The sequence below is a fragment of the Centruroides sculpturatus genome, unplaced genomic scaffold (genome assembly GCF_000671375.1).
Source record: "Centruroides sculpturatus isolate CEXI.00-Female unplaced genomic scaffold, Cexi_2.0 scaffold179, whole genome shotgun sequence".
NCBI lineage: Eukaryota > Metazoa > Arthropoda > Arachnida > Scorpiones > Buthidae > Centruroides > Centruroides sculpturatus.
In genome coordinates this window covers 425,280-451,156 of record NW_019384425.1, presented here as the reverse complement: position 1 = coordinate 451,156, position 25,877 = coordinate 425,280, and the positions used below count along the sequence as shown (strand labels likewise).

Genomic DNA, 25,877 nt, shown 5'->3' with positions numbered 1-25,877 from the left:
GTTTTTTTAATTGATTGATGATTGATTCAATCAACTAATTTGTTGATTGTATTAACTTGATTCTTTAGATATTGAAAATTAAATAAATAACATTATGTTAATTTAAGCGTACAGAAACGTTGCTGTTGTTCCAGCAAAAATCTTATTTTCACGTTACCGAGTGCCTAGTAGGTAATTTGCAGATTACCTAGATAATCTGAACATTACCTAGGTAATTTGAGAAATGGAATAATTTTCACAGCTTTAACGGATCACCTTAGTTAATCTGCAGATTAGCTAGGTAATGCGCACATTAACGGATTTCGAGCTTTAGCGGTAACATAGACATTTTTAAGTTTAAGGATCATCATTAAAATGCTAAAAATTTGACACAGAAAATTTGTTACAAATATAACAGGATCTCAAATTTTTTTAGTCGGTTTTATAACCGATTAAAAGAGGTTTTTTTGGATGAATAAACCGAAATGTTGTCCTTCAAATCCTGACACTTGCCCGAGTTATAAAACCAACTGATTATATCTGGAAAATAATGCAAATTTTAGCTTCATACTCAAATTTTTTATTATGTAATATATTTCATATTATCCCAAAATGTATGGTGATTCTGTGGTATTTAACTGCATACAAAGATCACACCAAAATTAGTAAGTACTGAAGCTATTTATAACTTTTAAAATGTATAAACAGTACTTAATGTAAATAAATCTAATTTACTTTTTATTATGTAATATATTTTATAGTATCCCAAAATGTNGAGTACCTAGTAGGTAATTTGCAGATTACCTAGATAATCTGAACATTACCTAGGTAATTTGAGAAATGGAATAATTTTTGCAGCTTTAACGGATCACCCTAGTTAATCTGCTAGATTAGCTAGGTAATGCGCACATTAACGGATTTCGAGCTTTAGCGGTAACATATACATTATTAAATTAATATGGGATGTCTTCGGGATTCTCGAGAACTCTCTGAATCAGGAAGAAAAGGGAATGATGAGAATTATATACCGTGCATTAAATTATGGAAATGTCTAGAAATGTTAAATCGTATGTTAAAACCTGAATAAATTAAATCGAAAATAATTATATGTTCGATTTAATTTATCCAGGTTTTATCCACATTCTCATCTGTAATTTCAAATTATCTTTTAAAAGTTTTTCATAAATCCAAAATATACTTTTTCTTTCTTTATACGTAATATAGAATTAAAAAATGTAATTACGAGTAAGATTTTTTTTGACAGAACAGTAGAAAAAAGTTACAAAAATGCTTGAAAACGGTAAAACTACCTATTAACCAAATAGATAAACCAACAACTTCTCACCGTAATGAGACTCTAGCGCCAGCTATCAAATACCTGACATATTAACTGTACTGTACCTAAAGGCTGGTATACACGGTAAGGAAATTCCCAAAGGATGTGCTTAATAGACGTTTGTCATTCTGTCCTACTGATGTTTAGATCTAACATTAAGCAGGCAAACACGAACAGTAACAAAAAAGAACTTTATTAGAAAAGGTTAGAACTGTCACAGACATCCTCGGGCAACACCCGGACAAAATCCAACGAACTTTCGCGCCTTTTCTTTTTTTGACGTTGCCAGCCACTCTTGTTGGCAAGTGTTGCCAGACAGAGTTCGTGATCTTGGCAATGTTGCCAGACAGTGTTCAGGATCTCTGGCGCTGGCGGCCACAGACGAAAAAAACTCGGATATAACTGGCTGGATCGAACATAGTAATTTACAAAACTTATTAAAATATCTCCCAACGTATAAAGAATTATTTTTATTTAAAAATGGATAGATAGGAAAAAAAATTACGGTTAATCCTCAAAGGATTTTCTTACCGTATATAACAGCCTTTAGACCAGTATATCTATCGATCAGTATATCTATTACATAAGTAACATTATAGTAATTTACTAGGATGGAATATTCTATATATAGCATATGTTAAAGGAGGAGAATTCTTCGAAACAATTTTTTAATATGAACTTTTTATTTATAAATAAATAAAAATTATGGAATAATCCGGGACATTTTATTCAAAACCGGGACAAAAAACCAAAAACCAGGATTTTTCCGGTTAATCCGGGACGTCTGGTCTCTAGTTTTAAGGATTATTATATAGGCTTAAAATGTGGTATGCATTTTATAACTGAATTAAGTTTTAAAAATAAATTTAAACTTATCTTGAATATGGAAACTATGTAAAATCTACACAAAAATAAAAGAAAATAATTTTAGATAATCTTAAAGCAGAGTACTTAATACTTTAAATAAGAGTAAATGAACTTGTAATTTCATCAGATAATAGCTCCAAGATTAACAACGGGAATGATTTACAATAAAAAGAATTGACAGCTAATGCTTATATTTTATTACAATAGACCAAAATGTACACGAAATTATTTGAAATGACCAATTAGAGTTGAGCTCGATTACGCTCAGTATTCGCTCCAAATATGTATTTAAATTGCGTGTTCATTTTTGAACTCAGACACGCAAATTAGTTTATTATTATTAATATAAAGAACGTATTAGTTATTTTATTACAATAGAATAAATTATTAATTTCGAAAATAAATAAAAACGAAACCGAAATTGACGACGTCATTAGTGACGTCTGTTCTGCAAAAAAAGTTAGAGACGAAGATAGGCGAGTACCATGATGGCGACCATTTGCAGTAGTGGTGGCTGGAGTACTTTGCCAAGCATTATCATCATCGAAATCCTTTCCCTGCTGCCGCTTAAAGATCGTCTGAATGCATCGAGGGTCTGTAGAAGTTGGAGAGATTGTTTGTTTCATCCATCGCTATGGCGTCGTGTAGTGTTTAGAGTCAACAGCTGTGTCGACCAGAATGAATCGTGCCGTTTCTTAGTCAATAATTTTGGACGTTTTACTCGAAATGTCGTGATCGAGCTCAATTCTTTAAACCCAAAAGACGTCAGGGAATGTAAAGATATACTGGATGTCCTTACGTATAACAAGAATTTGGAACGGTTGTCCATGAAACCCAATAGTTGCCGTTTAGAATGGATCGAAGATGATTTAGGTCAAGAAGACAATTTGCTTGATATGTAAGATTTTTGTCTTTATCTTAATTACATATTAAACTATTTTAAATTTAAGGAATTTATATATAAAGACCGTTAAGAAGGTTGTTAAAGGCGCGCCTCTGATTTGTTTATTTATTTTGTATTTATTTTAGATAAATTATCCGTAAATATTGTAGATGTTACATCTGGTAAGGCAATAGTCAAATATGGTTTGTTCCAGAAATAGAGAACTGGATACTTCAGTGATGCAATAAGATTTTTTTTTTTTTTTTGTATATAATTCATCTGGAAACAGTAATAATAAATCACTTAACAGTTCTAGATATACAAATAAATTAGGTGAAAATTATGGTATTTAATATCATAATAGATTGAGAAGTTTTTGTTGAAGAAAATAAATAATGTATATTGCATTATAAGCACTAGAAAGTGAACTTAAATGCATCAGCAAACTAGAAAGTTCAGTAAAATGTTTTATAAATTAATTTGGAAAAAGTTAAGAAATATGTTTTTAAAAATTTTATGAAAGTTATTTTGTTCTTGTGGAATGCTAGCAGTGCAAATTGCAAAACTGATCTTGAATCAATACAGTTGAAAGTAATTAATAGTAGGAAAAGTTGTTTAATATTAGTTTTGAAAAATTTTAAATAAGTTGTAAAGAAGAAAATTTTAAGTTTTGGAAGAGTTTATTTTTAGTAAAAAGCAACAAAAATTAAATACTTTCATAATGTGAAAGTTTGTTGTCATGTCGTTTGTCAAAATGCGTTATCTTGAATGGAAAACAAAACAAATTGTACAATATTTGAGTACTTTAAGTTTATGCTCTTTTGAATATGAATAGTGTAAACATAAAATTGCTTCAGTATATATGATTTTATATATTTTTGTTCTGGTAAAGTGTTTTGGTTAAATCACATAAGAATAAAAAAAGAAAATGTATTTTTAAATGTTAGTTATAATTATCTGTTATAAATTTATATTCACATTATCTTTCCTGTTTTTTTTTTTTTGTTTCAGGTAGTTTATAGTTTTCCATTGTAATATTAATGATCATTTTTACTGTAATTATTAATGCTTTTAGCAATTTTTTCTCCCAACCATTTCCCTTTGAAGAAATTGTTTGAATTAAGCATTATGGATTTAAACCAATATGTGATCATTTGTAACTTTTGTAAATTGAGAAATTTTTACAATAGATATTCACAACCTGTTCAAAATTAATGAATAAATCATTTTATTTCCTTTTTAAATTTGAACAAAGTAATTTAAAGCCTTATCTGGTCATAACTAATATTACTTCAATGTTTACGTTATTTGCTGACAATCGGTATACATTCTGTCCAATTAGATGAAATGTTCCTTTGAACTTTCCTATCAAAGCTATTGAATTATTAATACATTAAAGAAGCAGCAGCTGAGAATATATGAAATAACAAAAAATGTATTAAATATTCCTTCCTCATATCTTCTGTGTTTTATAGAAGGGACAACCATTTTATTTGAATGCATTGTTATAAGTAATAGGAATGAAAATTGTTGAAAAGTGAATACCTTCTTAAATAAAAATATCATCTGCATATCAAATAGATGCTACTTGTACAAAGGCAATTAATATTGTTTAAATGAATCCATTTGCTTTTTTTTTTTTTAGTTAAATGGAAAAGAAAATTAATAAAGTTGTTTTTTCCTATTATTAAATATTTAGAATATATTTACTGATGCATTTTTATAACATAATCTTGTGTATTTTAAGAATTAGATTAGATTGAATAACTATAGCTTTTTTTTTTTTTTTTACATTATCAAATAGTAACATCAATGTTGAATGCCAATTTAGTAGAATGCTGATTCTACTTCACAAGTTTACTATAATAGAACAAGTAGATGCAGTTTCTTTTCTGCCAATTTTGCATTTACAGGGATCAAACTAGACTGAAAACATTGTCATTTGAATCTTGGATCATGCAAATGCGAGTCAAGTGCAAAGAATTAAGAGTCAAATTTTAAATATTTATTTCATGACAGTCATTAATTTTGTATAATTCAATACTTATTTATGATTGAGTTTGATTCACATTACTTATTTACAATAATACATTTCATCTATTATACTTTAAAATTATTTGTCATATCTTTTATACATTCAATAGCTTTGCATTTGGAAACCAAAAACCTGATGGGTCATTTAAGGTGATTGTTATCAAGATTTTTATACTATCCTATTTTAAAGCTTCATTGAGAGCACTTTATCCAATTCTTTGCATACCTGCTCTCACATGAAGCACTGCTCCATGGTAAAACTAGGACATAAGCATGATGTGGTTGCTACAATAAATTTTATTAATTGTTTTAAATTCATTTAAGCTTTTAATTTATTTACATTACATTTTTTATAAAAGTTTATAATTTAAATAGCAGGAATGGAAAAATAACTTAATTTTGTTGTGTTAATTTACCAAATTAATCCATTCATAAACATTGATTGTTTTAGGTTTTTGTTTTGTTATTACTTTGTTTTTATTTTATTAAGTAATTAATCAACAAAATTAAAAGACTAATGAATAGTAGCAATGTAGTATTAATAATATGTATATATTATTAAAATAATGAGACTGAAGCAGAAACTTTAGATCTTGAGTAGTATACTCACTTTAGTTGTGTTCCCCTTCAATGTATGATCCTTCTGCTTCCACACAACACTGCATTTGCAACTTCCACTCATCATAACAGTGCTGCAAGTCATCATCTGTAAGGCTACTCAGAAGCTCCAACGTTTTTTTCTTGACAGCAGAAACCGAATTGAAACTGTGTTCCTTCAGAGAAGACAACTTTAGGAAAAAGATAAGTCACACAGAGCTAGTGTGGCAAGTACAGTGGGTGTTCAAGTAGTGTGACTTGAACATTCCATTCATCTTCCATCAGGACAATGCACCAGTCCATTTTGTTGTTCTGATGGAGGATAAAATCATTTTGCTGTGTTGCCACTTTCTTCTGACCCTTTCTCACAAAGATTCCAGAACTTCTTTGTAGTAGTATTGGTTCACAATTTGTTCCACTTTTCATATGTTTCCTCTGTTTTTGATGTGTTGGGCTGTCCAGAATGTTCATCTTTCACATCCTCTTGGCCTTCAGAAAATCATCTGCGCCATTCAAACTCACATGCACGACAAAAACATGCATCTCCATATGCTTTACTAAGCAGGTGCAAAGATTCAGTGGCAGTTTTTTTTTCATTTGACAAAAAATTTTAAGTTGATATGCTGCTCCTCTTTCAAGCTGGACATTTTTTCGACATGCTAACAATATGTCCACTTGCTGCTGCAAGTGGACATACTGTTAGCAATAGTGGTAGCAAGTTGAGACTCACTGTGCTTGTTGATAGCAGGTTGAGACTTACTGTGCTTGTTCTAACTTGTTCAAGGTCATTTACCCACCCACTCACTTCAGCCCACGTGTGAACATTACGTGCAGGCAATCATAGTCTCATTATTTTCTAGCCACACCATGTAAGTAAGTAGTACTATTAATTTATTGTTAAAAAGCTTTTAAGTGTCAGTAGTTCATTAAATTCAGATAATTAAACTATTCATTAGAAGAACTAAGAAGCCCAAAAAGTCATCCAAATGATGATAGTCACAAACCATTTGAACCACTCAAAAAGTAGTCAATTTTCAATTTTTTGCATAATATAGCAACCTGTGTGTTTTATATAGCAACCAGCTCAACCTGTGTGTAATATAGCAATGAGCCCAAACCATGCTACTGACAATGGTGAAAGGTTGCCTCATGTACATTTGTTATAGTGATAATTCTCAAATTGTGAAGTGCCTGTAGTTATGGCTTTAGGAAGTATTCTTAGTCAAAGTTGACTCTCAACTGAAATTTTTCTGAGAAAGTTTCCAAAATATCAGAATTCCTAATTCCTACGAAATTTGCAAGTAAACACAAGCTTTGATTATACTATAATAAAGTTAATTGCAGGGCTGTGGAGTCGGAGTAGAGAAGAATTTCTGCCTAGAGGAATCTTGAGTTTGAAAAAATGTGTCGACTCCGATTTCATCATTTTAAATTTAATTTAGTTTTTTCATGTAAACGAAAGAAAATTAATTTTATATTTATTAATTTTTAAATCTTTTTACATTTTGTTACAATTTATTTTATTTTAAATACAAAATGCGGCAATTTAATTTATTAAATATGTAGTTTTCTTTGTAGTATTTGTTTTTAGTTCTTAAATTATTTTGATCCAGTTGAATTTGAATATTTTTGAATCATTCCTTTATTATTCCTGCTCTAAATAAGTACTCTATTTTTATGAATGAGCCAGACTAATTGATCAGAGTATATATTTTTCTTTTCTGAACAAGGAGCTGAAGTAGCTAGATCACACACTGTTTAGTTGTACTAACTTTTCTGGAAAGGTAAAATTGAAGTGTAAATGCTGTAGAATAAAAATAGGTAAATGTAGAATTTTATCACCCCCCTTTTTCTTATTAAATATTTGTTTAATATTTATTTGTATAAAAAAAAATTAATTTTTATGTACAGTGGTACCTCAGGATACGAACGCCCCAGCATACAAAATTTTCAGGATACGACATGAAATTTGAAGATATTTTTGCTCCATGATCCGAACAAAAACTCACCATACGACGTTACATTAGTTTGCAGTGCCATTTTTTATTCACTTTTGTTCATTGGTCTCAGTCCGCGTGTTTGCTTTGTCGTGGAAGGATCTCGCTTGATGAAGGAAATCTTGAGGTATTATCAGAAAGTGACTAATTTTATTGAAAAGAAACATCCCGGAAACACTGGTTGTATTGCTGCTTGGAGTAATGACATTTGCCTAAGTCATTTTAGAAACATTTTAAAAAGTAGGCAAAGCCAAACCTCTTTGGATAGATATTTTACCAAGCAACCTCTATTTAGTGAAAGTGCTGGTGGAAGTGAAGGAAAGAAAGCAAAAAGCATGAATAAAAATGTAAAAAAATATAAAACAACACTAATTTTTTTATGTTTTCTAAGTTATTTTTAAGTTATTGTTACATTATGTTATGTAAGTTAAGTTTAGTATCATTTCCCTTCTCCCTCTCTTCCGCCACCAGTTTACATCGCCACTGTTGTCTATCCTCAAAGGTAAAGTGCAAATAAAACTACATTTTTTTTAATCAATTATTATTCTATTATGGTTATACATTTACAACTACAAAATGCATTTTCCAGTGTTTTCCTTACTATAGTTATTTTTTTTTTTTTAAATGTATAATGTTATTTAAATTATAATTTAAATGTTTAAATGTATTTTTTTTAAATGTTCAGCTTTAATTTGAATGTTTTTCATGTTGGAACAAATTATTTGGTTTTACATGTAATCGTATGAGGAAAAATGATTCACCTTACGACATTTTCATGATACAATCTGTTTTGGAATGGATTAATTTTGTATCTTGAGATACCACTGTAAGTTAAATATTAAAAATACAAACTATAAAAGTACTTGGGTAAATGCCCTGGGCTCCTTTCAGAGTTCAGAGTAGAGTACCCCTATGAGTGCCTCTGTCTCTCATAAAATGACTTGGTATTTAATTTTGCAAGAGTTGGAGTTAGCCTACTAAAATTATCAGGAGTTGGATTCGAGTGTTTGTTTTTTACTGACTCTGCAGCCCTGGTTAATTAATTGTAAAAGTTGTGAAACAGTAAATTTAAGTATTTTATATATTTAATTTCATTCTCATTATGATATAAGTCTGAAATTTGTTGGTTTTATAAATGCAATAATTTTATTATACTTTCCAGAAATAATTGCTAATAATCATATAAATTTGATAAATAAATAACTTTTTTCATCTAATCTTTTTTGAGAAACATTCTATTGTCATCTTTCATCACTTTATTAATTACATTTTAAAAATAGTAAATTTCTTCATAGAAACAACTCTCATATTATTTTTATTTTTAAGTCATTTATTAAATTTAAAATTACATGAAAGAAAAGAGAAAAATAATTAAGATATGTTGTAATATGCAAGAAATTATACAAGAAAGTCAGATTGCTAGTGACAGTTAAAGTTTGACATTATAAAACTAGTTTTGTTTTAGTTTTAAGATATCTAATTTTGAATAAGTTCTTAACATCAAATAACTTTTGGGAAATTATTTTAATTTCTTCAATAACTTTTTGTGAAATGCACTATGCATATTTTATTTCTGAAATTTTTAATTTGCTGTATTAGAATTATTGCAACCCTATATACTATACATCAGTGTTTCTCAACCTCTAACAAATTGTTGCTCCCTTCAATGCAGTATCGTCCCCTTCAATAATCCATTACATAGTATCGCCCCTTCACTACAAAATGCCAATGCCGAGGGACAAGGCTAACGCCAAATTCGTACTGCACTGAATAGACTAGTGACTAGTATAATATTATTTGTTTAATTATTGTATGATATAACGAATAAAATATCTAATTATTCTTAATATAATATTTTACTATATCGCCCAGAAAATTGTTTTTCGCCCCCAAAATATAAATTGTTACTAATCGCCCCCTGAACATGGAAAAATGCCCACATGGGGGCGATATCACCCCCATTGAGAAACACTGCTATATATTAATCTACAATTTTAGATAATAGTGCAAAAAAAAATAGGAGTTGAAAGATTTTCTGCATATAAAATATGCATAAAAGTGAGTTTCTCTTTTTAATAAAAAAAGCATGTATGTTTAGTCCATTTAAAGAGGAATATTTTCTAAGTACAGCAGAATGGTCCACTAATACCCAGATGTTTGAGTTGTTGTACAATTGGAGGTTGAACCCATATTTGCTTACTAGGAGGAAAAAGTCTGTTCTACTCAAAATGGTACATTTATTACACTCTCACTTTTTATTGCTCATATTGAAAAATATAGAAATCGACCATTATTAGAAAAAGTTATTTCTTCAAGGTTGTGAAGGTAATTTATAGTTGTTTAACAAATTCTGGTAAAATTTTTGTTTACTGTATTACATGAAAATTAATGTTGAGACAATGACACTTTGCTTGCATAATGGCAAAATTTGCTTTAGCACATCAATTCATTTTAAGGCAAGTGGACTGTATTATTTCTTTCAGAGAAAATTCTTAGTATTCATCATTTAGTTTTATGTTTTACATATTATGTAAAACAGTAAGTCAGTTCTTAATCCTTTTATTATACAAAATTAATCAATATATAGTTTATATATAAAATACAAAAATACAAATACAGTAGAACCTCGATATCTGGACTAATTGGGGCTGAAGGTATTCCGGATAAGGAAAAATTCGGATAATCGAAACAAATACTTTAATTTGTCTTTTAATGATAATACAACACGTTTTCTTTTCGATGACGTATCGGTAATATTAAAAATAAATACTGTATTTAAATCGTATCAGAAGTGGTCCCCTTGATAACTTATAACTTAACGCATTCTATTGTTTACAGAAATGTCGATCCGCCAAAGAATGACATAAAATTATCTAGCAATTTAAGTAGAGGTGGAGATCGATTTTAATCCGTAAAAAGTTGGTTTAATCGGTTCGTCGTTACCTATTTTAATGTATTCGTCTGAAAAAATAAACCGGAAACTATTCGTAAATATATTAAGTACAATTAAATCGATAAGGAAGATGATGCCTACTAGACAATTAGTCATTTGGTTATAATCCGCCGAATAAAGTCGTCGTCCGTATAATCGTGAAAGCCTAGGTACAGTACATAACACGCATTGGCAGCAAATACCTACCTGGCAGCCATAACATATTGATATACGTCACATCCTAAACAATAAAGGGGCCAGCAGGCAGTAATTCTATTGTAAGCGAATCTTTGGTAGATAGAGCTGGAGTCTGAACACCCAGATCTGATTATTACAAAAGAAAGATGGATATGGAATGTTCACATCCTAACGGAATTCACCAGGTGCTGTTTTCGGATAGCTCTTCTGGTGCTATAATCCTTCCTTCCTTTTCTACAAAGCAAAGCGTTCAAGCCCACACCTATCAAACAGTTAAAGCATAACCTTTGAATAAGGATTATACAAAAATAAAAAATACGAGCAAAGTTAATTGTGGGGTAAGAATTGGTAATTTGGTGATGCTGTTAATGTGATAATGTTTCCACAAAGCATCACCAGATTACTATTGATGATAGCAAGTTATGATTTGTATCAAAGTATCCAAGAAGGACTTTTTCTACCATCTGTGAAGTTGATGTATGTAAAACATCAAAGAAGAATATAAAATAGAAGAATGTTTAATTAATTAAAAGTAAATTTTTTACGTCTTAAAATCATAAAAGTATTATTTTTATTAAATACTTAAACCTATATTACTAACAATTTTTAAGTTAATAATTAAATTATTGATAATTTTCATTTCTCTCTATTAGATCTTCAATACATACATAAAAGATTATCAGTTTCGTGTAAACATTAGTTCTTAATCACATTTTTTTAAATTTATACTTTAATCAAACGTAATATTTAATAATCAATTTCGATAAATACTACATGTTATCTATCAGCATTCTTTAAATTTTGAAATACGAAACAATGGAAAAATTTTTAAAAATATTTTAATCATACCCTTAATGTAAAATCCCAACTTCCGGTGGATAATGCAGTTCCATCTGGCGAGACTTTTAAACAAGTTACTCTGTTTTCATGACCGTACAAAATATTCAGACGAACACATTTCAATGTATCCCATACATTAACGGTGTAATCGTTATAACCGGCAAATAGCAAGCGACCTGCATAAAAAAAAATTATTAATCGTGCATTATACTATACAAAAAGACTGGCGTATAATAAATACAAATGTAAGAGAGAGAGAGAGAGAGAGAGAAATTATTGTGTAAAAACTATTGAATGGCAGCTTATGACACTCAGAATTAATTGACTACTGTAGTAAAAATAAAGTTCAAAACTGCAATTAAATTTTAATAAATTTTATGAAGTGTTAATCTTCCAAAGTATAAATTATATTACTAATATTATATTAGTAATATATAAGTATAAAAATTAATATGTAAAAGTGAATAAAATTAAACTTAATAAAATCGGAACTGAAAAATTGATAGCAAGATCACTTAAAATCGTAAATACGAAATAGAAATAGCTTTAACATTTTTACTATTTCTAACTATTACTAATTTCCATTCATTAAATCTACTTAGTATAGAAAAATAAGTCAGAATCGGTGCAACAGATTATTAGCTGTATCATTCTCCTCCCACTATTTCCTATAGATATTTCTCAGGTTTGGTTTATTGCCTTTTAATAGAGCAAGGGCCTTTTGGACTAAGCTGTGTCAACCATATGATTATTAAGTCACAGACATAAAAAGTCGAAAATATGTAAGATAAAATTACCAAGAATCAGTAAATAAAATCATAAAACTACGTAAAAAAACTAAAAAATAATATAAAAATACTAAAAGTTGCCTAAAATCATTCAACAAAATCAAAAATAAGAAATGCATATGTATAAAATAACAGAAAACAAGTGCCACAATACAATTANTAGGTTAATAGCGATATACTAATTACATGGGATATAATAATATACTACACTAATAATGGATTTTTTCATACTTTTCAATTATCCGACCAACCCCAGTCTCCAATTCAGTCGGATAATTGATGCTCTACTGTATTCTAATATAATATAATATAATATAATATAATATCCAGCAAAAAAGTAATTTTATATTATATTTTGGATTGTTTTAATCTTCAAGATTTTCATTAGTAAACTATGAAATTACTAGCAGGCACAGAGCACAATCACGCTACTAATACTTTGTATTAACTTTGTGGATTGTATTTGTTTTTGTCAGTTAATTAATAATAAGGAACTTTAGGAGTCAGTCAGTACATGCAATAATCCATAACTTACATAATGCTATTTTCATACTTTTCAGCTACCATCTCACTCCCTGTGGCATTCCAATTACAAAATACATATCCTAACTTGACTGCCTTAAGTATAGGTCAAATACACAAAGGAATAATACACAGCATAGGGTAATGAATGTTATTTTATTAATCTATACCAATGGTTCCTAATTAGTTGTACGCGTACCCCTGGGGTACGCGAAATTGCTTGAAGGGGTATGCGCGGCAATCTGAAATTGGTCGATTTAAAATTTAAATGCATGAGATAAAGCAATAAAAAAAATAATGGGTGGACCATCAAAAATTTGGCAATTTACAACATAATGTCGAATGCACAAATTCGTTTATTTATAACTAAAAATATTCTCGAAATTTCGTTTAAAAAACTGCATTTGTGAAGGTCCGGATAATCGAGGTTCTACTCTATATTAACAGAGAAAACAAAGATCATAATGCGTTTTTTAATTATAATTTGAATAGTTAATAAACTAACTATCAGAATTAACTATTTTTACATTCATCTGTAAAGATACAAATTATTTTCAGAAATAATTGTAATTAAGTATTCAATTTTATTATATTGTTTAATGAAATAAATTAATCTGAAAGTCCTGTTTAAGTAACTAACATTATATCATCATCTTAGCTTAATAAATTGTGTTATAAATCTCTACTGGTAAGGATTATGAATAATAGTTTATTTTCTTAAATTCTTACAATTATATATTCTTGAAATATCTTCTAGAACAGTGTTTTCCAATGGGGTTGATGAAAGTTTGAGGTGTTGATATAACTTTGCAAATATAAAAAATTTATTTTAAGATATTAAAAATTTTGCACATTTTTGCCCTTAAGTGTAAGATGTTTTTAAAAATTACAATGTCTTCATTTTGTAATTTTTATCCTAATTTTTTATGAATGACAAAATAAAAATAAAAACATGTTATTAATTGAAAATTTGTTCTAGAGGGTTCTGTGTTTGTTCAGTTGAGTATTGAGCAATTTTTTTTCCTTTCTCTCCAGAATGTGTGTTTGAATACTGAATTTGGGAACTGTTTAAATACTGAGATACTGTTGTATTTTGTTTGTCACTTTTATGAACAAAGTAATCATTTGTAGGTAATTAATACCCAACGTTGAAAAAGTTTAATAACACCTAAAAATGTTTACATAAACTTTAGTAAATAGGAGGATTAATCTATAAAAAGAACACAATGACAGTCTTGAGGGCTAAAGTCTGAAAGCAAAGACAATGACACTTGGTTGATAGGAAAACTAGGACAAGGAAGAAAAAATTGCACTATCAGTTTTTATTAAACTTGATAAAAGGCACAAAACAAATTGAGAATATCAATATTCTAAACTCCATGGGGAAATTTGAGACAACATATGTGCTTACTTTAAATAAAAAAAATATGAAACAATGGCATTGACACTTAAACTTGTAAAATTTTGTAGGGATGATTTCCAAAACCATGTTAGAGCTAAACTGGAAACTGTGTTATATGTGGGATTTCCCCAATTTTCAAACCATGTTGGAGCAAAACAGTGTTATAGAAGTACAGTGTTGTACAACAAGGGATACCTGTGCTTCAATTTAGAAAGAATGTTTGTTTTTCCTCCAGACTTTTGGAAGAAGTGTAATTTTTATTTTTTGTTAAAATCAAATAATTTAATATAATTTTATTAACCAGATTAATATCTATTTATAAAAAAATAAGCTGCAAACTTTTGTATGAAAGTATAACAACAGTTCACAAAATTTTACTTTGTAATATGCAAGAAATTATACAAGAAAGTCAGATTGCTANTTATATAAAAATTCATAAAAGTTGTATGTTTACTTCTAGAACATATATGCTAAATTTTGTTAAATTTTAGCAAAATAATAACAACTTAGAAAAAATATGACTTTATTCAGAACAGAAATTGTCTTTTGAATAAAAAAGATCTTCACATTGTGATTTTATTAATATGAAATCTAAATTTTATATATATAAAGAAAAAGTTTGTACTTTACATGTTTGAAGTCAGTACAAATAAATGCAATAAAATTTAAAAAAAAAATTATCATTCATTCAAGAAAGTTAACAATTAATCAATATTTTTTCGGACAAAAAGTAGCCTATTTGTCTACAACAGGAAGCCCTATATATTTGACCAAATGTATCTGAAATTATGATATTCTCTAGTGTTAGAGCACTACTGAATATCAAACTGTGAGCTACTACAGGACATGAACAGTACTAGAGATTTTTGAAGGTTATTCTGCATTATTACATTTTTAATTGTAATATCTAAATCAAGTTTTCAAATTGATACCTAGCTTTTGTAATGTTGCATGAAGAGTTCACTTTTCATATATGCTCTTCATTTTCATATATCATCATTTTCATATATGCTCTTCAATGACATTCTCAGTTAGGCATGTTGTTGTATGCAATGAATAATTACAAGTTAGTTGAAGATTAAACATTATAAGGAAAGCTTATTTTTGTCAAAAAACTGAGTTTTCTGATAATTGGGTATGAAATGGAAATTTCTTTAGACAGACCAACTATTAGGGTGGATCAAATGAAAACAGAACAGTAGCCAGCCACAACAGTAGCCATTATTTATTTTCAAATGTAATCACCAAAATTACACAAGCACTTGTCCCACTGTTGCACCAAGTAGTGAATACCTCATTCATAGAAAGAGTTTGGTTGAGATGGACACTGTTCGAAACTGGTTTCAATGACTTTGCTGTCTGATTGAAAACGTCAACCCCACAATGCTTATTTTAGCGGACCAAAGATGTGAAAGTCACATGGTGAAAGGTCGGGGCTGTATGGTGGGTGTTCCAACACACTCCATCGAAACTTCACAAGCATGCTCAGTGTGTGAGTGGCCATATGTGGCTGTGCATTGTTGTGGAGCAAAAGCACTCCAGAGGACAATGAAAACAGTGTACGGAGAACACTGTTTTCATTGTCCTCTGCACTTCACAAATTCCAACACCCTCTGCTGCTAAAAAATCAATAACACCACGTTGCTCTTCTTTAGTCGCAAACGTGATGCAGACTGATTGCCTGCCAGATGACACTCCTGGCCGACCACCAGCTCATACCGTGTGTTTGTGCATGCTTACCAAGAGAGAGTCCATTCCTCAATAGGGTTTCTCCTCTTTCACCTCTTGCTCTACATCTACACACAGTTTTGTTACTCACATACACATACACCGAATTATGATCACTGTTCCATTTTCATTTGATCCACCCTTATACAAGATAACTTGATCACCTCTGATAAAACAATGCAAGTAATTAAAATAATAGAATGTTTGGCATAAATTTATCAGATTAAATGTTTAAAATATGCACTTTTCTATCAAGTACAGTAACAGGTTTAATCATAAAAGATTGAAATTTAGAGAAAAATCATTAGATACAGTCGACCCCCCCCAATTGGTCGATTTAAAATTTAAATGCATGAGATAAAGCAATAAAAAAAATAATGGGTGGACCATCAAAAATTTGGCAATTTACAACATAATGTCGAATGCACAAATTCGTTTATTTATAACTAAAAATATTCTCGAAATTTCGTTTAAAAAACTGCATTTGTGACAATACCTGAATGAAATTCTTACGCAAGAAACAAAAATTGTACAATTAACACAAATTGTACAGTTTTTGTTTCTTGTGTAAGAATTTCATTCAGGTATTGTCACAAATGCATTTTTAATGATAATTATCATTATCATCATGTCAGCGAAGTGGCAATAAAATATTTACTACCATTTTGCACAACATACCTCTGCGAGAACTGATTTTCGGCCATGACAAACATGAAAACTAAACATCGTCACCAACTTCAACTCGAATGTGACTTGAGACTGAAGCTAACCAAAAAACAACCAGATTTTACAAAGTTGTGCAAAGAAATTTGTGCACATTTGTCACATTAAAATTAAATAACCTTGTGTTATTTTCATTATTATTAGAATTGTATTTTGAAGGTAATAAATGTAAAAAACTTATTATATTTATCACTAGCTGTCTATCTACAGCTTCGCCCGCATTATATTGAATTTTCTCGTGGGAGTAAGATATTTTCTTGAAATAAAATGTAGCCTATGTCCATCTCCGACATGTAAGCTATCTATGTGCCAAATTTTAAAACCTGTTCAGTGGTTGAGACGTGAAAAGGTGACAGACAGACAGAATTACCTTTTGAATTTATAATATTAGTATGGATTAATATGAATTTCTGCTATAAGGGGTAAGTGAGTTTGAGCTCTTTCTTGAAGTGGTACATAGGAAAAACTAATTGGGAACCACTGATCTATACTAATATTATAAAGAGGTATAGTTTGTTAGTTTGGACATAGGAGGTTATCTCCAAAACTACTCATCCAATTTCAAAAACTCTTTCACCAATATTTAGAATGGACCTTCAGGGAATATTCACAGAATCCAAAAATACTAGCCAATCGAACAACTTGTCTTTCCTTTAAGAATTTTCTAAATTTTTATTAAAATAATAGAATTTCAAACTCTAATGTTTTGTAAGCTACTGGCCTAACTGCACTTTTAAGCCAAAGCATGTTGTTTAATTAACTTAATATATATCCTGAAAATGATCTAATGATTTACACTTATAATATTTTAATGACTTTACCTTTTGAAAACTTCATATTTTAAAAGTAATTATTGNATGTAATCAAAAAATTTTTGTAAAATACATCTATGCTGTACCATTATATGTCAAGTAAGCAATTTTATGTTATCATCACCTCGCGTTTTTAGTTATGTTCCTACTAACCAATACCGTAAAACTAACCTTAAATTAAATTTTTTTGTGTAACCTTAACAGCACTGAAGAGGGGTTGGGCATTTAAGCCAACCCGAAATGCATATGAATAAGGAATTTTTTAAATAAAAAGTACGTTTTCTAACCAATTGCTGTCCGTTCGTCTACCAACTCGTTTTGGATTACACAGACACTACACACTGCATTCAAGATACAGCAACCACGTCCTCTACATTAATAATTATACGAGTTTTTTACCTTTTTTTACGGATACCGTCACAATTTTTTCGCAGTTTTATAGGAATCGTAATTATAGGGACCGTAATTATAGGGGGGTCGACTGTACTTGATTGGAGATAAAATGTCAAACACTGCAAAGAGAACACTGAAGATGAATTTTATTATTTAGAGGTTATACCATTCATTGAAAAATAGAAAGCTAAATCTGATAGTCATGTTAATTTAAGTGTGTTCATAAAATAAAAATGCCAAAATAGATTAATTCTTTGTTTGGAGAATATTTTCAATAAAGCATCAATAAACAAATCATTTTATGAATTTTAAATAATGGTTTTAATTTGTTTAATGGTTTAATTCAGATCTTGCATATCTCATATGTAAGATCTGAATTTGAATCTAAGTAATTCATCTATATTGTAAAAATACTATAGATTAGATTAAAAATTTCAGAGTTTTTATTCTAATTAAATTTATAAAATTAAATATTATTTAATCAAATTTTTAATTATACATTACTTTGTAACTTGTAAACTTAATGCTTCATTTAGGTCTATGAAAATAATTTACCAAAATTTATATAGGCCTTGTATCTTATTTGCAATTTACATTGCAAAGTTTAATGTTAAGGATATTACTATCTTTTAATAAAATCATTATTGTATAGATTGGATTAGTTTTCTTGCAAAAATTAATTTTCCCTCATACATTAACAATCTCTTCAAGAGTATTAATTCTAAAGTTATAGCTTATGCCAACAATATAAAACTCCTGAATCATGACCCCAACATTTTACAAACTGACCTTAAAATTCTATCTTTAGCTTTTAGTAAAGTAAATTTATGAATTAATATTCATAAAACTGTAGTGATGTTTCTCTCTGATTTATCTCTGAAATCCACCATTTCTGCATCTTTACATTTTATAATCATGTTTTAAATTATGTAACTTTGTATAGGGATTTGGGAGTTGTCTTTGACAATAAATTGACATTTACAGGTCATATAGGAAAAATCACAAGATCTATTGCAATTTGCTGGGGAATTTTATAATGGTTTTGTAAACCTATATCCTCCAAAAACTGTATTAAGATTGATTTTTTTTTCTTTACAAATTTTCAGTCTTTAATAGATTACTGCTTATCAATCTGGGAAATGTCAGCCCCTTCCTTATTAAACAAAGTTATTAAGGAAATACACAAAGTATATTTCCTCTTAAACAAATTTTGCCATCTTCTGTATACTAGTAATGCTCATGTCACAAGAGTCAGACTGGGACTACCTAATTCAAAGAAAGAGTTAAGTATTTCAACTGAACCTTAATCCATAAATATTTTAATAGCATAATATAAAATTACTGGCTCAGGTTGAAAGTTTCTTCCAGAATAACTAGATTACACTCGTGTCTACGTACCACTTTTTATCGATTAGCATTAAGTCATAGATCCTTTTATTATTACTCCATTAATTATATGATGCCTATTGAACATCAACTTCATCAAGATTTTACAAAATATAAAACATTTATGTCAACACTTTTTACATAAAAAGAAATAAACAAAATGATAAGAAAATTTTTAAAAATATTTTACTTTGTTAATTTTATTTGTTATTTTTAATTGTATTTTTGTGTAAATTGTGTTATTTGGAGGGTGGAAATCTTTTGTCTCTTGACAGTTCCAATTATATGTAAAATAAATAAATACATTTTAACAATAAAAAATTTTTTCTAATTTTAGGTATATTACATCATTGGAACAGATTATCTGCAATGCTCATAGATTGAAACATATGTCTTTGGGATGTATTGAAGAATTGTTAAATCATTCTGATTTGTTTTTGACACTTTTAAGCCAACATCAATTTAAATCATTACAATCTCTACATTTAGCAAGCATCAAAGAAGACCCAGAACATTATGCATTATTGGATTTACCCATTAATACATTTGAAGTGTTTGGCAATTTACAGTATTTAAGTATAGATTATGATTATGTTTCAGATTGTCTGTTATATAATTTATCTAAATCCCGTAACAAATCTCTGCGTCATTTAAACATTCATGTTCATGGAATTGATACTGAACATCCAGGAACAACAGATAATGCATGGAAGCAGTTAAAGAATCTCAGTCCACAGTTAGAAGTTACAATGACTCTGTTACATTCACATGATCCATCAACAGTATTACAAGACATCTTTCATCCTAGTATGCCCCTAGCACATTTTCGAGCATTTTTCAGTTCAGGACTAGATGCTGAATTGTTAGATGATGTGGCTATTTTAAATTGTAATACACTAAAATCCATAAGTCTAGTAGAAAGTCTAGGGGAAGATAGTATTCCTATAGGACCGTTTCGACCAGAAGCCGAAGATCCACTTGTCATGTTGGCTTGGCGTTGTCAAAATTTAACACATCTGAGTGTTGTAGGTATGTTAATTTACAACATTCTGATTTTATTCTAAATATGCTGATGTGCAGCATTAATTTAATTCATATAATTTGAGATGAAAATCATGTTTAATTGCTATCAGTCTCAAAACTATTTTTTTAAAATCATATATTAGTATTAATGATTTTTAATCATTAACTTTTCTGTCATGTATTCATAATATTGTAAATGAAAATGAATGAATGAATGAATTATTTTCTAACATTTATGATGCATATGATTTTAATGATTTAAAATATGTAAAGCTACATTCTGAAATGCATTATAGAATTAATTAATATTCCTAACGAACAAATAGGAAATCATGTAATAAAACATAAGTTCATAATTTAATCATAAATTTTTTAATTAAGGGATAAATATTTATCCAAATCTGTTTTATTTTGTTTCTCAGGATATTGTATTTGTGATGTTGACCTTATTGGAATTGCTCGTCTTCGTGGACCACAGTTAAAGGAGTTAAATATTCCAGCCTGTTGTATTGCAGTTTATGATATGGAAAACAATAACACTGAATATTTACACAACACTTCAGAGAGAGTTTGCACATGGTTGTTGAATGAGATGGCATGCAGCCTGGGAAGACAATGGACCCCTATGTCAGCAGAAGAAATTCCTCCACCTGTAGCCAACTATACAATGGATGCAGATGGAACCTACCTTAATCAGCTTCTTCGAGATCAGTGTGGTCCAGATTTTAACAACTAAATTACCTAAAAACTTTTTTGTGTATTGTCCTTTATTTTCATCATGATATGTAGTTGTAATTTCCCTTTTAAACTGGACGTGGGCCATCATTTGGAGCCATTGTTATCAGTGTATATATGTTGTATATGATGTATGTGAGAGTGTTGCATTGTTACCAACTAGTCGTCATCTCTCAGGGCAATGCAGGCAGGCTGTAAGAAAAATCTTTAAGCAATTATTTTAGTTAAATATCCATACACTTTGTGTTTTAATAAACATTGTGTATTTGATATTTAAGATCTGCCAAAGTGAGTACATACATAAAAAAAACGTAGCCTGCATTTTTGTACAGGTTTAGTATGCATGCTTTGACATCGTGTACAAAGAGTTCCATCCTGTTTGGAGGAGGGGATATTAAGATTTTTTACAGGACATTCCATGGGTATCTTATATCTTGTCTGTTATAGTGCATTGATACCTGCACATTTTAATATTGTTATCTTTGCTCAGGGAGTACTGGGCCTCTACTGATGAACTATTTTTAGACACCCTCAATTTGGTGGTCTTTTGAGGGCCAGAATGTTAATTCTCCTCTTTCTCCTCCTCCCATTTTCCATGCAGGGAGTGAGCACACTAAGAATAACATTAATGGTGCTGATTATATATTTCAAAATACATCCCTGTACATCGCACATTCAGATCATGTTGTCCTGCTGCTTGTAAAACTGGAGGCTACAAGAGTGAGATGTTAGCCTATAATAAGATCTATATAAATATATTATATATATATTATATAAAATATATATAAATATACACATGTATACATATAGTATTTTCAGCACAATTTTCTTGCCCTGATTGTTGATTGTGATATTTTGACTTAGAAATGTATTTGCATTATGTATATTAGCAGCTTGTTTTTGCAGTGTTGGCCTCTGGAAGATCTGTATAATTTTTAAGAGGTTAAAAAGAGGTCAGTGCAGGTGCCAGTTACACTTTTGTCAGCTTGAATTATATTATCAGGAAAACATGCTCAGAACTAAGATTATAAAATCCAAAAATAAACATTCATTATGGCATGTCCATTATGGTAGTTTTTAAATCATCCATACCAGTTTAGTGGGAATGCATAGCTCATAATATCTGTGATAGCTGAGTGCATGTTACAGGCTGACAAAAAGCACAAAAAATGTAGACCTCTTGTGAAAGTCATTTGCTATTTTGTTATATTTTGAGAATATTTTTTTTTAGGTTAACTTTATACATCCTGATAAAACTAAAGACACAACAGATTTACAACTGTGTCATCTTAATTCTAAAGCTGAAAATGCAGTGGCTCCTACTGCAGATTTCAGGGATATTACTGCTGCTATGCAGCATGATGTTTGTATAGGTATGTTCTTATGGATATTTCATTGCCTAGATGTGTATTCCAATTATCCACTTCATTTGTTGATAGTATTATACAAAGGAGGAAAAATTTCTAGTGAGGTGGATAGAAGTTATTATAATTTTTTAATTAATCAAAAAGATTTTAATAACAGATTAATCTTGACATAACTTGCCTTTGGTGCTGTTAAACAATTTCAAAGGCCACTTCAAAATGAAAACAAACAATACAATTACAAATAATAAAAACTGGAAGAAATATATATATATTCAGTCATTCCAGTTGTGTTGTGCCAACAAAAAAAAACACACACACACACACACATTATTAATAAAGCAAAATACAATTTTTGAGGTGTTTACTCATAACAAATATTCCTATATATATATATAAAAATATATATATAAATATACATAACTTTTTATTTCTCCTATGATGATAACTTTGTAAAAGCAACAACAAAATTCTCAAATGGCATCCCAGCAAGATTATTCTTGATGGATGATACTGATGCCATTATCTTATAAAAAAAATAATATTCAAAATGCATTAGATCCACTGGAACGTCTGTACATTCCATCCATTTGCAGATTGGGGTTGATCAAACACTTGTGTTTGGATCATTATGTAGATGCATATGTGACAGCATGTAATGTATCTAGTATGTTATCTGCTTGCAAAACAGTTCTTTTATTATTTGTTCCACATTAGTAAGGTCTTCCTGTGGCAGCATTGTTGAAGTAAATAATGAAATTCATTGTATTGGGATACAGGTAACCTTATTAACGTGTGATAAATGTGAATAATAATAATAATAAAGTCTGTCTATTGTGTTGCACATTTGTTCATCTATTATAGATTTAAAATTTAGCTATTACACGAATAAATATTTATATATAATAATACATAGATTTCTTTTTAAAAGTCAAAATAAGTACTGTTTTTCTAAATATCTTTTTTGTGAAATTTCTCTTTCATTATATCAGCTGTCTCCCCTATGTTGTTCAATATTAAAATTTAGGTAGCATTATATATATGTATATAGGTATATGTATATTGTATAAACATATATCTATATACAAAATATTAAAATATAAAAAGTGATTACTAGTTAAGTTCCATGCTGAAACAGATTTATTTTGAATTATGTTCATTTTTTGTAAAGAACAAATATTTATTCATTCCATTATAAGCTTTTGTTTAAATTTTTCTAAAATATATATATTTTATAATAATCTCATTATGTAAAAATTTTATGTGAATGACAGTTTATCTGAAAAAGAATAAAGGAGTAAATTAAAAATAAATTTAAAAACTTAAGTGTCAAATTCATATGTAATTTAAAATAGACTATTTACATTAAATTTATATTTATTATTTAAATGGCTGGAATGTTGCATTTAAGATGTAAAATTTCGTGTCTGATAAATTTAGTGGAAAATCTGATCAACTATTTTATTTTATATAAAAACTGGCCATTTCAAAAAGTCATTGCTGGACTTCATTGTTAGATTTAAAATAGCTTATTGAAAATATATAAAAATGTGTGATCCTAAACACTATCTCATCAGTTGAATTTCATTTTGTCTGGTGAGTGTTCACTTCTAAGCAAAAAGTAATTTTTCTTTATATGAATAAAGAACCATCATCTGATGAATTATTCATTTTACATTTGAGTAATTAATTTGAGATTAAAAATTGTTTTAGATTTATATTTGAATATAAATTTATAGTGAATGCAAATAAATTATTATTTAATAGAAGACTCCTCATATAGTATTTTTATTTTAATATGAAAATTTTCTAATATTGTATTACATTATACAAATGCTTGAATAACAAAAGTTAGTTTTAATTGGAATTGTTTTTGATTGTTTAGCAAATGTGTGTGTGAATATTACAAATATCATTCACTAATGATTTATATTCAGTATGAATCATACTTATGAAAAATGTTTTTTTTGTAGTATCAGAATATTGAATTATATAATTAAAAATATAAACTTAGTAAACCAATTTCAGTTCTAATGTAATAATAATCACAATCACAATTTTTATTGTTTTAATATTATATCTGATAAAAAAAAAATAAATATTGTTTATTGCATTGTGGTATAATATTGTGAATAACTGTCTTTTAATTTAATTCAATGCTTTCTTTAATGCCTTTATTTAACATCAAAATTACATAATTTAACTAAATATTTGATATTATAAATTAGTATTTCTTTCAATTTCATAAAATTACTATGCTATACTATAATCAGTAATGATTATTTGTCAAAAGTAAAATATTGTATACATACCATTGATACTTTTTTTATTAAGTTATATTTCTGTGTATATTATGAAAGTTGTTTTATCATTATAAACATTAGTTTTTCAATTTTAAGGATATATTAATTTGATATTAGCTGCAAAAAGCAAAAATTAAAAATATTTTATATTTGTGAATTTAAGCCCATTCATATTTATTAGTTTTCTACTCAACATTGAAATTTTGTATAACAATTTTACCCCTAGTGAATATAAATCTTCATTTTAAATTTCATACAATAACAATAACAAAATTTACATTTATTAAAACAATTAAATTTTGTTTAACTGCAATAATATCACATTTTATATTTTAAGAATAATACAGTAGTTTATCATATTTAGGTCGTGTTATATTAGAGTGAACAATTGATAGGACGGTTGGAATTTTAATAGTGGCAAATTAGAAATTAGTGACCGATTGAAATAGTGTAGGTGAAATGTTAAAAGAGTAGATTTGCTATACAGTAGAGCGTCGTTTATCCGAATAAATTGGGGTACGGGTTGTTCGGATAACCGATTATGTACGAAAAAAACATTAACCTATCCCATCCTGAAAATTTTCTCCGTTGCGTGTCGCTTTGCGTTAAATTTTCGTCGATGTTAAGCCTAACGTAAACTTTTTAAAATAATTGTGGCTATTGTATCGTTAAAAATTTTTTTATTTTGTACAAACAAAATAAATATATTGAAAAATATAAAAACAATACTAAATTAACTTCTGAAGTATAAATTTTTTATCAAAAACGTAAAATATTTGAGTAGCCCAAGACATAGCCAAAGATTGCAGCGCCACAGCACTAGCGAAAATTTAATTTGCCAACTGGAATCCTTTCGGATAAACGACGCTCTACTGTATTAGTATTTTTTGTTATATGTTCAATTTTTATCAACTTCAAATGATTAATTTTGAAACTGAATCATAGAACATGACTGGAAAGTTGGCCTTGTTCATCTTGTTCGAAAAATATATTGAAAAATTTTATATAGCCTATTAAAATACCGCTAATGATGGA

The 25,877-nt window shown here is 28.7% G+C and overlaps 1 protein-coding gene across 1 annotated transcript; it reads left to right on the top strand.

Moving 5' to 3' along the window:
• Nucleotides 1-2,614: 2,614 nt before the first annotated feature.
• Nucleotides 2,615-24,553, top strand: LOC111619539 (F-box only protein 33-like). Its single transcript, XM_023361279.1, has 3 exons — nt 2,615-3,080; nt 19,755-20,446; nt 20,863-24,553. The coding sequence occupies exons 1-3, from the start codon at nt 2,668-2,670 to the stop codon at nt 21,174-21,176; spliced, it is 1,419 nt and encodes a 472-aa protein (XP_023217047.1). The 5' UTR covers nt 2,615-2,667; the 3' UTR covers nt 21,177-24,553.
• The last annotated feature ends 1,324 nt before the right edge of the window (nt 24,554-25,877 follow it).